General features: G+C 44.5%; 3 protein-coding genes across 4 annotated transcripts; 2 read left to right on the top strand and 1 right to left on the bottom strand.

Annotated features, from left to right (window-relative positions):
- Positions 1-8,681, top strand: LOC135346772 (kinesin-like protein KIF19). Its single transcript, XM_064544504.1, has 15 exons — positions 1-543; positions 710-846; positions 1,329-1,544; positions 2,850-3,047; positions 3,763-3,905; positions 4,201-4,309; positions 4,391-4,461; positions 4,553-4,661; positions 4,726-4,927; positions 5,280-5,421; positions 5,626-7,062; positions 7,296-7,945; positions 8,068-8,221; positions 8,279-8,359; positions 8,512-8,681. Exons 1-15 carry the CDS (start codon positions 159-161, stop codon positions 8,576-8,578), a joined length of 4,101 nt encoding a protein of 1,366 aa, XP_064400574.1. The 5' UTR covers positions 1-158; the 3' UTR covers positions 8,579-8,681.
- On the bottom strand, positions 8,599-10,494 carry LOC135346780 (probable ethanolamine kinase). Its single transcript, XM_064544516.1, has 6 exons — positions 9,840-10,494; positions 9,616-9,758; positions 9,199-9,375; positions 9,011-9,084; positions 8,855-8,928; positions 8,599-8,783 (listed from the first exon to the last, which is right to left on the bottom strand). The coding sequence occupies exons 1-6, from the start codon at positions 10,418-10,420 to the stop codon at positions 8,723-8,725; spliced, it is 1,110 nt and encodes a 369-aa protein (XP_064400586.1). The 5' UTR covers positions 10,421-10,494; the 3' UTR covers positions 8,599-8,722.
- Positions 10,495-10,587: 93 nt separating this feature from the next.
- On the top strand, positions 10,588-17,379 carry LOC135346767 (uncharacterized). 2 transcript variants are annotated; one of them, XM_064544501.1, is made up of 8 exons: positions 10,588-11,783; positions 12,052-12,143; positions 12,857-12,945; positions 13,175-13,357; positions 13,722-13,850; positions 14,773-14,897; positions 15,308-15,434; positions 15,979-17,379. In XM_064544501.1, exons 1-8 carry the CDS (start codon positions 10,744-10,746, stop codon positions 17,188-17,190), a joined length of 2,997 nt encoding a protein of 998 aa, XP_064400571.1. In that variant the 5' UTR covers positions 10,588-10,743; the 3' UTR covers positions 17,191-17,379. The 2 variants fall into 2 exon arrangements, with proteins under 2 accessions (XP_064400571.1, XP_064400570.1); XM_064544500.1 differs by having other exon boundaries at positions 12,854-12,945.
- The last annotated feature ends 28 nt before the right edge of the window (positions 17,380-17,407 follow it).

Below are 17,407 nucleotides of genomic sequence, written 5' to 3'. Positions count from 1 at the left end.
TTATTTGAAATTTTGAACCGAAATTCATGTACCGCAACCAATCATCAAGTACAGCTTTTTACAAGCTTGGCTTGTAGCCATTATTACAAGCTAGATACAAGTTACAATTTTATTGGCAAGAAAAGTGTACTAGCTAGTCGTAAAGAAGCACAAGAGTAATGGCAGCCTTTCTTGCAAGGCCGACAATGGATCCTCCTAACTATGAGATTACTGACGCTGGAAACAGTACAATGAAGGTCGTGGTTCGTCTACGCCCTGAGAATGAAGAAGAGATACGAAGCAACAATATGGCCGTGGCAAAGGTCCTTGATGAACACGTGTTGGTATTTGATCCCTCACCAGACAACAGCCCAAGCTTCAATGTGATGCCTATGAAGAGAATGCCTGTACTGGGTAGAAAACACAAAGATCTGAGGTTTGCCTTCGACAAGGTGTTTGACGAGACAGCCAGCCAAATGGATATATTTGAGCACACTACCAAGTCTGTTGTGGACGGTGTTCTGGAGGGTATCAACTGCTCTGTGTTTGCGTACGGAGCCACAGGTAATTAAATCAGACCTTCTACCACACACACTCATAATTAACGTGGCATCGTATGAATGCCTTATTCTGTAACCTTAGAAGCCCCAACAATGTTACATGGCTGCTTAAACAGGTTTTGTATTATGCATGTAGTTAGCAGCATTTATAGTTTGATCCATCTCTGTAGGTGCTGGTAAGACCTACACTATGCTGGGGACAGTGGAGAACCCTGGCGTCATGTTCCTAACCATGATGGAGCTCTATAAGAGGATCAACGAGGTCAAAGAGGAGAAGACTTGTGACGTGGCTGTCTCTTACTGTGAGGTGAGTCACGGTTACAATCAGTACTGCCAGCTGGGGCTCATTACAATTATAGATCGTATCTACTGGTGTATTGCCCATTTTCTTGAGCCTGAGAAGCTAAACCAAAGCTGCATGTAAAATTGCTTATGGGATTGTCACTACCTTCACGCAGTACAGTATAATTATGTCTGTACCTATAATAGACTTCTACTACATTTATTATTAAAGTGAATTTGAATTTGATTATAATTTGTCCAACGATAATTGTGTTCCTTGTATGTACTAGAGCAGTGGGAGTGCTAGGGTTGTCCCTCCTTGATACAACACACCTCTGGGGGAGGGTGTCAGTTGATTGGGGTACAGTCTTTTTCTCTTGTTAAAGTTGTGTCCAACAGCCAAAAATGGGAGATGTGATCTGAATACATTTCAAATGCCTACAACCAATATGAGCATGAATGCCTTTGATGCTAATTAAATTTCCTCAACTATTAATTCCTCCTCAGGTATACAATGAGGCTATTCGCGACCTCCTCGAACCGTCAGGTGACCTGCACCTGAGGGAGGATGCTCATAAAGGGTTGGTCGTGACCGGGCTCTCTCGTCATGTCCCCTCTTCTGCCGCCGATGTCCTCAGTATGTTGGAATCGGGGAATCAGAATCGAACCCAACACCCGACCGATGCCAATGCCACGTCTTCAAGATCACATGCTGTATTTCAGGTATAATAATAATACACACAGTGGCAATTCCATAGCTGCTGGTGTAATTTGATTCTAAGGGTTGTTTTCATTGCTGGTAACTGTACAATCAACAAGAGACAAGTGTCCTGTGTGCTAGGCATACCTATGCAAAAGAAGCTCATTATCTCATTATTGAGTGAGCATGAATAATTGGTGAAGTGAATATTCCAGCTGGCTTAAACCTGTTCCAGTACATTATCACTTGTAGGCAAGAGCTTTCAACCGTGACACACGATCACATTATCATGTCTGTACTTGTAAACATGAGTGTTGAAATGCTTCCAATGGCTCCTTCTAAGTGTGAACAAGTGGCTTGGATTTGTACACGTATGTAATGCACACATACTTTAAGTGTCGTAAAATCACAATTGGCTAGCTGTAAAAATATAGACAGTGGGTTCACTGTTGTATATATACACTGTACGCTACATGTTGTTGTAAGAATGTCTATATTGGTGTTGTCCGCTATGTTTTGATGTTACGTATTTGCTCATTCTGGATCAATTACTTACATATGTATGTATACAGTGTACATACAATATATATGGTGAAATAACACTCGTTATAATTATACCAACTTGTGTATGTGTAGGAGTTACAAGCACAATGCTTTGTGAGTAGCTACTGTCACCTGATATGGTTATCCATTGATGGGCTAACTGTTACTCTACACATCAGAGCTAGCCCTTGGCAATGGCTTAGGCGTTGAATGGTCAGTCCCACCTCGCACTGGGCCCTGCCAAACACAGCCAATCCTCAGACTGCATGATGACACCAAGCCCTAGCATCCGGGTTGCTATAGATACTGTTACCGTCTGCACACAGGGATAGGATTGCATGACGTTTCATATTCTTCCTATAATTATTGGGAAGAATTTCCAACAGCTGTTTTAGCTCTAGAGTCACATGTAGTACTGTGAATTCTATATTTAGATCATTTTATATAGGCCCATTCTGTTGAGGTAGAACTGTTATAGAGTGTTATAGGTACAACCAAGAGTTCACGAACTCTTGGTACAACTGTAGTGTCTGATTCTGTTCTGGTTCTGTTCTGTAACATATTTTAGTCTGGTGCAATTGTCAACTTGAAGTTGTTTAACTATTGTAGCTTTATGCTCACAGCATTGTAGTTGCTCTGCAATACATTCTACATGTGTGTATCCAGTCTACTGTACAAGTCTAATGTGATTGTGCTCGGTCACCATCACTGCAGCTGTGCCCATCACCATCGCGATCTGTGTGCGTGCACTAACATGTTCACTCTCTCTCTCTCTATTGTCACAGGTATTTGTGAATCAGAAGCCTCGTGCCACAGGACTGAGTGCAACTGTCATGCAAGCTAAGATGTCACTGATTGACCTGGCAGGATCAGAGAGAGCCACGGTGACTAAGAACAGAGGAGAGAGAATGACCGAGGGAGCCAACATCAATCGATCACTGTTAGCCCTCGGCAATTGTATCAACTCACTTGCTGGCAACAAGGTGAGACGAGTATAATCATCATTGACATTGTACGCTGGGGGCTGGGGGGAGGCTGGGGAGGCTGGGGGGAGGGGGGAGGCTGGGAGGCTGGGGGCTGGGGGCTGGAGGCTGGGGGCTGGGGGGCTGGGGGAGGTTGTGTCATTAATTGTAGAATTAGTATCGTAGTGAAATCACATCTGTCGTAGCTGATAGCCTTTGGCACAGAGATAGTACATGTACTGACTATACGTAGTACACAGTGTCTAGGAGATGAGCCTTCAAATGCCTCTATAATTGCCCGTTTGGCAGCTTTAGGGTATCGAGCATTCAAGTCCATGTAATGCAATCATTCACCTAGTTTTTCATGGGATAATACGGTTACTTACCACCCCATGTAGAGGTGCTTATATAGAGGGGGAGTTCCTATAGAAACGTGTTCGGAGGGCGGACCACAAACTTGTTCAACTTGTACTAATTTGTCTGATGTGCTTGTGAGAATTTAAGTGGTGCTAGGCATAAACAAATTCCTTCCTCAGTGATCTCCATTGTCCATGGCTACTGCACTGTATGAATGCATGCAATATATGGCTACCTTCAAAGGTACAAGGATTTTTTCATGTTTAGCTACTGCCTGCCTGTATTATGTAATTGTTCTATAGTTACACATGTTCTGTCTGTTGGCCGTGTTCTGTACACGTACACCGTGGACATGTAGCACAGTATAATTTCCCTGCAGGGCAAGTCTGTGCACGTACCGTATCGAGACAGCAAGCTCACTCGACTGATAAAGGACTCGCTGGGGGGCAACTGTCGTACTGTCATGATAGCCAACATCAGTCCTTCTGGAATGCACCGAGAAGACACATACAACACTCTGAGGTATGTACTTGAAACTTGCTTCCTATCTTGTCATCAGCGGGTAATTAACTTCAAAGAGCCGTGACACGTACGGAGCATGAATGGTGGACAGTGTGTACGGTGGACAGTGTGTGTGGTGGACAGTGTGTGTGGTGGACAGTGTGTGTGGTGGACAGTGTTAGGCTGGTTATGGCCTCTCAAAAAACGAGATTGCTGCGTTGCATTAAGACATGTACACTCATCTGGTACTGTATGTAGTATTAAATCTACTACACTGTATATTATTATAACTATGTGTTATCCTGCTACATTGCAGATACGCAGACAGGGCAAAGCAGATCAAGACGAAACTGGTGCCCAACGTGCTCAACGTGGACTACCACGTGAGCAGATATAGGACCATCGTGGAGGAGCTACAGAGTGAGGTGAGAGCTTGTCTCCACCAGATAGATCCATGGAATTAATTCTTTGTCTTTATTTAGCAATTGTTTTCTGCTCTAATATAGAATGCAGAGTTGAAAGCCAAGTTTGCCAAGGAGTGTCCCAGAGATACATTTGACTCCAGTGAGGCCAAGAGGTGAGTATACCCATCCTCCATAATGCAGCTGCTCTCTCTGTGCCCTGTCGCTTGGTAACATAATTATGGGATTAATTGTCGAACATCGCAGGCTGCAAGATCTACTCAAGAGTGTGTACGGTGAGAGGTCGAGACTGAGGAAAAAAATGGCCGAGCTCGACGCTTCAGAGCGAGAGACACTGCTCAAAATAACGAGAAAGGTGACAGATTAATGAAATATGCTCGTGTGGCCTTTAGTTACTGCTTGTACCCACTCTGTTGCAGGAGCGTGACCTCGACAGAATCAACACCATCTCCGGAGACGACTCCAAGAGGGCTAAGATCAAGGCTCGGATAGAGAGCCTTCAGTCCCATCGCACGGAGGTACAGAGAGAGAAGCAGACGGTCAATGAGTACCTGTACTCTAACAATGAGTCGGTGGGGAGGGTTCAGGCCGAGATCAACAGAGAGTGTGAGAAGACAGCAGGTGGGTGCATGGTGTACACTGTAACTTTGAGTGCTCATAAACTGAGTTAGGATTGTGCTGAACGTGAAAATGCACAAAATAATTACAAACGCATTTATGCATTTTATAGCCCCTACATGTATCTAATGATGTGTTTAGATCGATAAAATATAATGTTTTGGATCAAAATGTTAAGAAAAAGCAGGGTTATATATAGCCCCTGGGGGTATCATACATGTATGTACAATGTATAGTACCTGCCTTATAGTAATTTCAAATGTACAGCTTCCCTGATTACCATACATGTATCTCTATAGCAATAAGCTATAATTTCCTGCCAGCAGTCTAGTGCCATCTTTACTACTCCCCACAGCCTCCCCTGCATTGCGGATGGTGCTGGAGGCCGCCTCGGAGGCTCGTAAACTGGAGACGGAGAACGCCCATTTATGGAAGTACTCAAAACACCTTCTCAAGTACATTAAGAATCAGCAGAAAGAAATCAACAAATCTGAAAAGTAAGGAGACGTTTGTTGCAGTGTACTTGGTATTAACTTGTACTAAGCATTGCAGCAAATACTAATAATTGTACATCAATAGGAAGGGTTGACCAAGGAATCACCATGTACATGTACTAAACCATTGTTGCCGTAATTACAAATGACATTGTATGTGCATCGAAATTAATAATGAAATACTCTATTTCTCCCCCCGCCCTCCAGCATGCTCAGGGAGTGTCTGGCGCTGGTGAGACGGCAACACGCCATGCTCCGAGCCTCTAATGCCCTCACACCATCACTACAAGACATGTACCACATTATTGTTCGAATGGCCGAAGGGGAAAAGGGCGTGGCCTGGGCCGACCAAAACCTGAGTCAGCAGAGCGTTGACAATAGCCTGATGGACGTCAGTACTTCAACGTTTACAAACACACAGATGGCTCTGTTTGATAACTTTGTCTCCCACGCTTCACCGGTCAGAAATCTGAAAGAGATACAAGCCGGAATGAAGACAGATCGTGACCAATCACCATCCCCCTCTACTATTGGAATCCTCACCAACTCTGTCCAACACAAGACTCACATGCCACGCTGCCCCAGGGGATCACCTGACAAGAGAACGATCTCTAGTCCAGTAGTATCCACGGAGAAATTGGCTGACAAGAAGCCCTCCCCCCCACACATAAATGGCGTCTCCTCCCCAAAACCGGGCACACCTCTCTTTACTACCACACCCAGAACTGCGTTCACTCCTCGTAACTATCTCAAGTTCCACCCTCTTAGTGAAAACCGCTCCCACCAAAACAGTTTCAACTTCACTCCCCTCTTCTCTAAAAGACCCGAGAACATGACCTCAAAATTGAACGAAACGCCGCGAAGAAATGGATTCGCTAGTCCCAGTGTTGAGTTTAACCCTTCCCTGGGAAAACCCACCGTGCAAGCTCCTCCCTACCATTCTCCAAGGCCTCTTGTTGTGGACAGTAATGTCCGGTCCCTGCCCAAGCCTGCGTTCCTCCCCTACACCACGCTAGCTGCCGTGGCCAAACCTCGAGCCCCCACACCAATCGACGACGGATCATGGAGCTCCAGTCAATCCTCCACTTACACTGCCAAGCTTAACTCTGTACACAATAGAAAAGGCTATTACGATCCAGAGAGAAGGAATGCTCTTAGGAGAGGGCTATCCTTTCAGACTGACTCGAGCTCTGGCAGTAGTAGCTGTCACGTAGGCAACAAGGCAAGACGACCTGAGCCGTATCTTTTACCACGACCTCATCAAAGAGCGTCAGAATTTCGTACCATTACACCAGTACGAACAAGTACCAATACACCGTTACTGTCTGGTATACATACACACCTGAGAAATGGAATCAACACACCGCTCCGAACTGAAACCAATACCGTAACACCTTCAAAGACTGGTACCAATACTCCAATACATGTACAACATGCTCCTGTGTCGAGAACTACAAGTTGCAATGCATTTGAGGACAACTTTGTGTCACCTCCTCATCATTCCCATTCCATTCGTGTCAAAACTATGGCTGCTACGACAATGAGCACTCTAACAGAAGGCAGAGGGACCCCCAACGTAGCTCAGGTGTTGCAGTATCCAACCTCCCCCAGCCACTCCCCCTCACCACCCTCTAGCTCTCTAAGGTGAGTGTTGTGGCTACATTATGCACATGTACATGCACATGCACATGTACATGCACATGCACATGCACATGCACTTCTTACATGTAAGTACTTGCCATTTTGTGCATGTACTTTTATGCACTAATGGCACAGCCTTGTTGCGTATTTTGTGTGGTATCTTAGCAGCCTTACAGTTTTAGCAAAATGCAAAATTGGAGTCCATACTTATCTTTTCTCTTCTCTCTCCTCCACAGCTCACAATCTCTTTCTCAGGACCAGCCCTCCTCTGTCCTCACCTCCAACCTTAGTGGCACGTCCTCCACCACGAGGACAGCTGTCTCCTCACCAGTGGCAGCTGTCGTGCACTCTGTTGGCAGTGCCGGCTCCTCGATACCCACCAGCACAATAATGTTCAAGCAGCCACGGAGAGTCAAATCCCCCTCACCACTCAAGGCCTACAAAATCAGCCCTAGCCGGAGGGTCAAGTCGACTGAGAATCTGTCTGTAAGGGACATAAGGGACAGGGAAGAAGCTGCTGTTAGCCATCCTGTGCCCATAAAGAAGATTGCTTCTCCTGGAAAGTTTGCTAGAGCGAAAAAGTTGTTTGGAATTCGTCGAAACGGTGAATCGGCATCTCTCACAGATGTGAGTCAGAAGCCCCCAAGCCCTGTCAATGTGGGGGGTGGTGCAGACATGTCCAATCCGATTGGTGTATCTCTGTCTGAGGGCGATGCTGACGCCCTCAATACTACCTATATTATCAATAGTGGTGTCACAAAGGGGGCCTACAAGGAGAAGAGAAATGGACTCTCTAAGAAACGTGGTCTCTTCAATATTGGAAATCGGTTACAACACCAAAATGGACATCATGCGATTTCCACGGGAGAGAAGCACCGAGCAGGAGGTATGTGTATGGAGTGTATGGAGTGTACTGTGTACTGTGTACAGTCATGTATATTTATGTACATATGCACTGTATGTAGATGAATGTGTATGTGATCATGGTGTGTGCTATTCCCTCTTCAGTTGAGAAGGCCCACACTGGGAGGCAAGAGACAGTCAATGGGGGACCCACTAGTACTGGTATCTCTAGAAGACAGCCAACTGGAATACCGACGGGTCAGAAAATGCCAAACTACTTGCAACTAACAAAAGCAGCTACCTCAAAGAGAATTGGAAGGTATGTCATACCTGGTTCTATACATGTACTGTCTTACCATTCTAAATTATTACACAGGCCAGCAGTGAGCAAAGAGAACAAAGGGAAAGTGAGTGAATCTAATGGCAAGCCAAAAACATCAAAGCTACTCAGTCACAGGTATGGTGTGTGGGTGGGGATGCAGTAGGTAAAGATCGTGATTTAGTGAGCCATTTTTTCTTGCTCTATTTTGAGCCTTATTCCTAAACGATTCTTACCACGAGCAAAATAATTATTATGTAGTGTATTGTGTGCACCCTCCTCCCCTGCAGGCCTCGAGACAGAGACTTAAACTCAGGAGCACTTAAAACTACTCCCACTCCTCAGCTGGTCTGGTGATCTCGTTGCGAACTCCCTAATTTAACTGCACCATTCTTGTTTGTTTGTCTCAGTTTGTACATGGAAATAATTATGTTCAGAATAACAAATTGTAAATAACAAATTGACACCTAATTTGATAATTATACAGTTATTTAATTATAGTTACAATGAAAGAAACTCTTGTTTTCTTCTCTTGTACTCTGCAAATCTGATACCAGAGTACCTGCATGTGGCAAAGGGTGGAGGTCATGAGCTTGTATAGAGAATGAGTTATTGCTAGTGTGGGTGACTTACTCAGCATAGTTGAAGTCAATGGCTGAGTGTACGGCTTGTATCAACGCCCACACAGTCCAGAACAGGTGAGCACTCTGCAGGCAGGGAATACGTGTGTGTGGTTAAATCATCACTATAATATAGTCTACAGTTGCTTCTATATATTTCCTGCCTTACTAGTGCAAACTTGTTGACCTCACGGTAGAGAGAGGTGACAGCATCCTCAGTGGCAACAGAGGCAGGATACTGACCTGGGGGGTCAGTGGTTTAATGGAATTGACTTAATCCTTAATCACAACAATGGCACAGCAATTATGAATGATGATTTCACTGATCTGTATACTAGTCATACACAATCCAGACACCTTTGATGATGGCTGTCTCCTGCAGGTAGCAAGTTAGCCACTCCCTCTGCACGGCCTCGCTCGGGTAGAGGGTGTAGTCAACACTATCGATGCCGGCAAATTCACAGAAGTGGTTGGCAATGTCATAGGCCATGTAGTTGGGTCCAGCATACTCAAAGTCTATCACGTTCATATTGTCTGAACATTAATTAATGATGGTATCAAATTTCCAGCTTCCTCCTCTACTATGGGAAGGCACAAAGGCAACATGCATATATGTATACACAAAGGCTAAATTAACTGATGTTGTTAATATTCTAACAATCCTTAAATAGCATAATGCAAATGCTTGTACATGTACTGTGTATTAACAAGCTCTATAGACAAAATAAAATCAGATGCTAGAGGCCTAGACTAACACAACGGGTTTTTTCATACCTTTGTCCTCATCATAGATGAAGTTCCCACAGAGGAGGTCGTTGTGGCAGAAGACGATGGGAGACACACATTCTGAGAGTATCCCCTTCATCTCAACTAGCTCCTTCCGGAGAATTGCAATGGATGCAACACCCTCTTCAAAACTATGAGCGGGGGGAAATAACATGTTGTTAATAATTAAAACTGTGGAATGCATGCGTTTCCAACTTCATCTCATCACTGACTATTTTTGCTTGACTGGATCATCGAACTTTTGTGGAGCCATCTCAATCCATTGGTCACACTTGTGCCACACCAGTGGAGGTCGTCCTTGGAAACTAGTCGGTACTTCAACTGAGTGTAGCTTCGCCAATACTCGAGCATTGAGACGCATAAACTTGGGATCGGTGAATTCTATTGGTGAGAGATGACGCCCAGGATTAAATCCATAGCAGAGGCCATTGCTATACTGAGCGTAGAGAGGAGGAGAGAGGCCGTTCTTATACAGTGTAGCGAGGGAAATTGCTTCATCAGTACGACTAATCAATATGTCTGTTCCATTTCCGTTGATTCTCAACAAGATGACATCATCTCGCGATCCTTTCAGACCCTTCTCAGCATCAAACACAGCATACAGGGCATTAGTGATCCCTGCATCAAATGATTTACTGGCCAGTTGTCTGGTTGCCCACTCGTCACCGACCATTGGGAGGAGGTATCGCTGAAAGTCTTGTATGGGCTTGCCTAGTGTGAGCTGTACACTTGGAAGATACTTCCAGGAGATGGACCCATGCTTCACCTCCATCGGCACCACAGGGTCTGCCATCAAGTTAAAGTAGTAGTGGAACAAGTACCAAGGCAGTATAGATTAGTGACACACCCACTAAAATTAATACTAAAATTAGCTAATAGAGTGGGTGTGTCACACTAAAGTGCTGCTTTTCTTTGATGTGTGATAATTCAACCACAGGAATGTGTAATGGTACAATGCGGCGTGCAAATGCAATGCAGTTCACAGTTGTTTATAAGTATTAAATTTACAAGTAGATGTTCTATAGCTAGCTATACAGTGTGTGTACTATACTGTACTATTCTATCATTCCATTGGAGGCACAGTGACGCTACAGACGCTAAGACGCCAAAGCTACCATGACGATAGACTGTGATAAAACGCTTGGGTCTCAACTCCAGTACTCAAGCAGAGAATTGGAAGAAGACAGATTGTTTGCAAGCTCCAAAGTATTATTGACTGCTCAGTTCTCAGAGATAAGAACAGAATCTGGATCCTTCATACACAGAGTTCAATTGGTATTGACTACAGACTGTGAAATTATAGTGCTAAAGCAACCAACTGACAAGTGTAATAGACGTTCCTTCTTGAGAAGACACAAACTCAGTCAAACTGAATTCACTATGCATAGTTTCACGACAAACTCCTTCACGGCCATTATTCCAGACACCATATTGAGGTACTCCTACCAGATATGTGGGAACACCAAGTGTACCATTGGAGAATGGCTGCTCAAGATATCTCATTGTAAGCTCGGCAAGAAGAGCAAGAAGTCCACAAACAAGGAGCCTTGCCCAGCCGTACCCGTACCTGAGAGAGACAGCACTAGTACAGCTGGCCAGTCTACTAGTTACCAACACACTGAAGAGTCTCTCAACACTCACGACTACTCCTCCCCCTCTCACCCCGTGCAGAGGCCACTCCCCCTGCCCTCTCAGGGATCTCCTCTCATTGAGACATACACACACCCTCAGAATGAACACTCTCGTATTGTTCAGATGCCCAGTGGCTTAATCAAGGCACGCTCCTTCCAAGACCGAGGCTCAGCCAAGCACCGTTTTTCTCGAAAAAACTCCTCATCTTGTGACCTTGACAAACGATCCAGTGCGGTTGATGAAGAAACCACACCCCTCCCACCCTCCACATCCCGAACACCCTCACCCTTTGCAGAGGACAGCAATCCCTTTGAAGGTCGTCTCAGACACGTTCAAGTACGAAACAAGAAACGGATCTATTCTCCTCGTGGTGGCATTAACAGGAGCAGCTCTTCTCAATCGTCCACTAACCCAATCTTGGAGGATGTGAGGGAAAGAAGTTACTACAGTCGGTCTGCCAACTCTACCCCTCTCCCAGGACTGAGTACTTCACTGGTCATAGCCTCTCCCTCGGCTGAGGCAAGGTGAGTGGTGTGTGGGTGGGATAATTAAGCCAACAGATGTGACGGCATGTTATACATGTACATGTATATAGAGGGTTGCATGTGGCACACCTTGGGTTTGTCATTCACCAGGTCCAGTTTCCTATAATAGCTTCAGTTTTGTATCCAAGAATCGTAGATAAATTCATAGCTCTAATCTAAGTTTATTCATGCTGCACTATAGCTCACAGTTATTCCCAGGCCTATATACTGGAATGCTAACAGTGTGTGTGTGTGTGCACTCTTGCAGTGAGATGGGAGGCCCCTCCTTCACCAGAGGGTCCAGTGGCACACTTCCCAGGACCAAGAAGGGCAAGAAGGACAGGCTCGCCAGCGAGTCAAGTAAGTCGCCATGACCACGAAATTGATTGGGCATGCAATGTGGCCCCTTTTAACACAATTACACACCCCATTGTGTAGATTCTTGTTGAGGGTGTACCCTTGTACTGTTGTAATTGTGCTCTTGGCTTTCATTTCCTCTCAAGTAATAGTATTTTAATAGAGTTTTTCAAAAGTACTTTAAGATGCAGCCCTAGAGTGTAATTAAGTTTTTAAATAGATCATTCCAACCAGTTATGGTCAATTTGTGGTGCCGGGTGCCTAACACCGCAGCTATATGGTGATCACTGAATGGTTGTTAGGCTATAGGACCTTTCTACACCTCATTGCCTGCTATGTGGGTTGCATACCAGGCTCAATTGCTCTCTGTTGTTGGTCTGTCTGTTAGCCACGATTTGACGAGTAAGGTCAATAGATAGTTAGTGGGAGGTTAACAATGCTTTTCTCACTGAAATAAACTGATGAATTTGCATTTGACTAGTTAGCAATTTACTCTGTTAATTGCTCACATTCACGTGTGGCTTTACTATAAAAACTGTGACAATTCTCTTGTTTTAGTTACAACTCTGTCAGTAGAATGTGTTAACTAACACTAGTGTAACGTGTGATAACCAACTTTGTCACATGACTTAAATAATAGTAGTGTTTTAGCACTGTAGTTGCTGTGTTACTACATGTATTTACTGTCATAATGGTGTCTGTACTGTACCCAGCAGGCCATGGCTCCCCGAGCAAGATACCCAGCAAGTCTCCTAAGCTGCTCAGACTGTTCCACAGACGCTGGCAGTCCTCCTCCTCCATCAAGGTCAGCCAGTCAGTGTGTCTCGGTGTATAGTGTGGGCGTATAATAGCCCCTAACTCTTGTCAGTCAATAAGACAGGCTCCAACAAGTATAGTATCCTGCCACACAGACGAGACGCCAGTGCTAAATTAAGTTTGGCAGTCCCTTTGCTCTCACCCTTCCTTCCATTAGTCATTATGTTACAATCCTCCTTCCAAGCACTTAGTTACTAACACTCTCACTGTATTGACAGGTACCCCTTAACCTGGACAGTGATGACCACAGTCCCTCTGGCCCCTCGGGTGAGCCCAGGAAACTGCACCAGTTCCCCCCAAAGGAGGTGGCAGAGGAGCTCTCACTCATGGACGCACAGCTCCTGCGAAAGATTGGACCAGAAGAGCTGCAAAATGGGGCCTGGATGAAGAAAGATTCTAAGGTGAGTGGGGCACCATTTTAATCTCTTCTAATCGGAACTAACTTAAGTCTGTATTTAAGTTTACCTAATTTTCATTAGTTAGGTTTAGATGTAGTTACAAGGCTTCATTTCTTAGAGAATGGCTTCCAATTGCTAGTGCTAGGAGACGTGCAGCGTGCTGAAGTGTGATGTTTCTAAGGAAACTGCAGAAACAATCCTTGGCACTTCCTGTCACAGTGCAGTGTTGCATGGAAGCCTCTTAACTTGTGGTTAACTCCTAACTTAAAAGATATGACCTCAAGGCAGTTGATAGTTAGAGAAGCCAGTGTTTACGTCCTGCACACCCCCTGATCATATCCACCCACACACACACACACACACACAGGACAAGCTGGCCCCCAACGTAATGGCCATGGTACGATCCTTCAACCAGCTAGCTCTACTCATTCCAAGCGAGATCCTGGAGGAAAAGACTCCACAAGGCAGAGCCAAGGTTATTACAACTTACATTCAGGTGAGTGGGTGTCCCTTACATTACAATAGTCATGTGCTGTGTCTGTTTCGAAACGAGCCCCGTATGACCTTTCATGTTTATTTGGGTTAGAGCTTGCACTAACAGCATCGTTGACGGAGTGTAATGGCTGCTCGTTATAGGACATTGTTTTTAAACAATTTTTGTTTGGGTGTGAACATACCCGCATCATGTGTGGAATTTAAAGAATAACTAGATATTAACAATTGTTGATGTTGGTTGAATCTCCCCATTGAAGTGTCATGACTTGTAGTGATTCTGGGAATTACATAATTAACATCAGCCCCAAAATAGCCATTCTAAGAATTATCCTTCCAGAGCAGTTTTGTAGCCACTAGCCTTAACTTAACTACATGTATATGTCCTTCAACGTATATTACTTGTTGCTACGAGGTGATATAGTGTTGTCTGTGTGTGTGGGATCATACATGTACATGTACCACTTTGTAGTTAAGGGTTTGTGTGGGTGTATGATCGATCGGGTCATGGCCTTTCCTTTTATAAGTGCTCTATTTATTTTGCGGTGTCCATTGAGCTACCCACAGGTCTTGTTATGGTCAGGTGATAACTACTGGCCATTGATTAAATAACTAGCTAGCTACATGTAACGCATACCTGCTTTATAACTTGACCTCACCTAGCTAGTGTTTAGAACTTGGCAAACTGGCCTCAGGGGAGTGTGTGTAATGATCCGTGACCAGCTAACAATTATTCACCTCCCCTTTAGGATATCGATTGGCATAGAAAGTTCACCTTTTGCTTATTTATATTAATTGTATGTTTGTTGTCCTCTAATCTTATCTTACTGATTGTCTACATGTGGTCAACACTGTGGGTACATTGTCACCACGGCAACTCTTGTAGAGGACCTAATACACTATATCTTGCTCCCCTTTTCTTACAGATTGCATCCAAGCTGTACACTAGCCACAACTACAACTCCCTCAAGGCAGTGCTGGCTGGCCTACAGTCCACACCTATATACAGGCTCAACAAGACCTGGAAGGAGGTGACCTCAAACAAGAGAAAGTAAGTAAATCGTGTTTTTTTTATTTGGCTACTTTTATTAATTGGCTCAATTAATTATACATACAGGCCTTTGTTTATATTGACTGATCACTAACTTTGGCCGACTTCACGGCTAGCCTTTCATTCTTATGTAACGGACACCAAACATACAGAGCTCTAGTCTTACACAGTGTAACTAGATTCCATGATTAATAGTCGCATTCCAAACCATTGTTGGTATCTTACGGGCCAAGATGATGATTGCATGCAGACACGATACTGGATATTTATTTGTACTGCCTATTGCGTTGCATTAGCGTTCCAAATATATGAGATCAGAGTTGCATGAAATTTTATCTTAAATTGGATTAATGATGTTTGTTTGCCCTGACTGCCCATACTTGACTATTGTATATGTGTTGTCTCTACAGACGTTTCGATCGTTTGTGTGCCCTCATGTCCGAGTGTGAGAACTGGCAGCTGTATCGACGTGATCTCGATGACCAGCTCTCCTCTGGGTCTCCCGTCATTCCCTTCCTCGGCCAATTCCTCACTCAGGTGGGTGGGGCAGGAGAGGTGTAGCTTTGCTGTGGAGGGGTTGTACTTGTTAATAGAGCAGAGGGCAGAGTGCAAATCTGAATACATAATACTGTATAGGCTACTGTACACACTTTGCATTGGGCAGGAATCCTGTGTATCTAAACACAGCTTGTGGAGGAGTGTGGTTAATGTTCTGTTAGAATATTCATAATCGTGGGTTAGCAAAGTTTGCATTGTAGACAGAATGCCTACCGTTGTACACAGTGCATATACACTATAGGACAGAGCCTAGTCTACTTGGTCACACAGTCTGGTGATTGTTAGTTCCCTATACACACACTCTGTGTGGGTCAGTTTACTAGTGTGTTAGTGTGCTCCTCTGTTTGTGCAACTGGCCACCCTCACTCACTCACTCACACAATTAATGTACACACTTGTTTCATAAACACAAAACTGTTATTGTGTAGTATTACATCTTTACACAGAATAACAAGAGATGTTTATGCAATGTAAATAGTTGTTTTGGAGCTACACGCTGTAACATGTATTGTCCCCCGCTCAGGTTGTTCAGACCGACTCCTACAACCAGGCTAGAGAGGATAAGCAAGCGAGTACTCCTCTCTCATCCCTCAAGACCTCCTTCAACCCTCAAAACCTTCGATCATCATCGCTAGACACCACCTCCAGCCCCATAACCACACCCTCAAATAATCTCACGATCAGTCTAAAAGTCGATCTCAGTGTGTCTGCACCAACCAGCCCCATTCACACCAGCTACAAATCAGTACTTACCAAAAAGGACTCCTCTGACAGTGACAACCACTCAAAGTCTCTCAGCTCGGACAGCAGCTGTCTCTCCCCACCTCCCTCTGTGGGTCTCAGCGATGACGATGATGAGGTGGATGGTCACGACGACAATGGTAGCCACACCACCGACTCTGGACACCACTCAGCTATAGAGTTCCGACCATCTCCTTCTCTTCGTAAGAGCTCCACTCACACCACGCTCTGCATGGACACTCCTAAAGACTCCGACGTGAGGAAGTCACAACTGGAACTGAGCCAAATCTACGTTAGTCTTGAACAACATAGCAAGAGCTACGAAACTCTACTCAACACGTACACCGAGGAGGACCCTGCCTTGAAAGATGTGTTGGACAGAACACTAAACGAACTGACCAAACTCTCCACCAGTTTGCAAAGCCTCGATTCTGTTTTCTCCGACGACCAAGAAGAAGAAGAGGGAGATATGGATTCCCCCACCTCCTCTTTGAATGTTAATAGCATGACGTGTTACGACTCTGACCACACCAGCGATTACGGCAGCGATGCAGTCCATGTTGAATCACCTATTAGCAAGACCGATAAAAAACGCAACAAAGCCATGAGGACTCTGTTCCGGGCAAAATCTGAGAATCCTGAGAACGTGTGCCCCCTGTCACCAGAGTACGATCAATGCATGCTGGGACAAGAAAATGTGAGCCAAGACGACACCACACAGAAAAGCTGGAGATTGCAACGCTCTAAGAGCTGCAGCAATGGAGGAAAACGAAGACGACTCAAAAAGAAGTCTCGTAAGTCGGCCGAGTTGCTTGACAATAACTCTCAAGAACCAAAGACATCTACTGAGATGTTGAACACTTTCCAAGTGGCATCGCTAGGTTACTCGATGGGTGTCAAGGAGAGCGGTGTCCTGAGGAGTGCTATCTGCGATGTGGAGCCCAACTCTGAGTCTGTGTCCTACAAGCTCTCAGTGGAGAGGGAGGCTACATAGCTGTGACTAATAATATTGAACCCCATAACCTGATCACCAATATAATTGTACTGTGTCAAGTATGTCTTTTCATTTCATTTCATGTGCATTTTGTATTCTCATTATATATTATCATTTTTAACCATGCTGTATATATTATTATCACATGTGCAATTAATAATAATATTATTATTAATCATTTTATTTTAATGTTAATTTAAAGGATATTGGAGGAATA

Source organism: Halichondria panicea, chromosome 13 (assembly GCF_963675165.1).
Source record: "Halichondria panicea chromosome 13, odHalPani1.1, whole genome shotgun sequence".
Taxonomy (NCBI): domain Eukaryota; kingdom Metazoa; phylum Porifera; class Demospongiae; order Suberitida; family Halichondriidae; genus Halichondria; species Halichondria panicea.
Note: the sequence above shows the minus strand (reverse complement) of the source record. Positions and strands in the feature narration are given on the sequence as shown.

Bases quoted from the DNA above. Each gene is read 5' to 3' on its own strand.
- LOC135346772 (XM_064544504.1), top strand. From the start codon at position 159: ATGGCAGCCTTTCTTGCAAGGCCGACAATGGATCCTCCTAACTATGAG. The intron at 3,906-4,200 runs GTATGTACTTGA...GCTACATTGCAG, and splicing joins GACACATACAACACTCTGAG to ATACGCAGACAGGGCAAAGC. The intron at 8,222-8,278 runs GTATGTCATACC...ATTATTACACAG, and splicing joins ACCTCAAAGAGAATTGGAAG to GCCAGCAGTGAGCAAAGAGA.
- LOC135346780 (XM_064544516.1), bottom strand. From the start codon at position 10,420: ATGGCAGACCCTGTGGTGCCGATGGAGGTGAAGCATGGGTCCATCTCC. The intron at 8,929-9,010 runs GTAAGGCAGGAA...CCCTGCCTGCAG, and splicing joins AGGTCAACAAGTTTGCACTA to AGTGCTCACCTGTTCTGGAC. The intron at 8,784-8,854 runs GTAAGTCACCCA...TGCCACATGCAG, and splicing joins ATTGACTTCAACTATGCTGA to GTACTCTGGTATCAGATTTG.
- LOC135346767 (XM_064544500.1), top strand. From the start codon at position 10,744: ATGACGATAGACTGTGATAAAACGCTTGGGTCTCAACTCCAGTACTCA. The intron at 12,946-13,174 runs GTCAGCCAGTCA...CTGTATTGACAG, and splicing joins AGTCCTCCTCCTCCATCAAG to GTACCCCTTAACCTGGACAG. The intron at 13,851-14,772 runs GTGAGTGGGTGT...CTTTTCTTACAG, and splicing joins TTATTACAACTTACATTCAG to ATTGCATCCAAGCTGTACAC.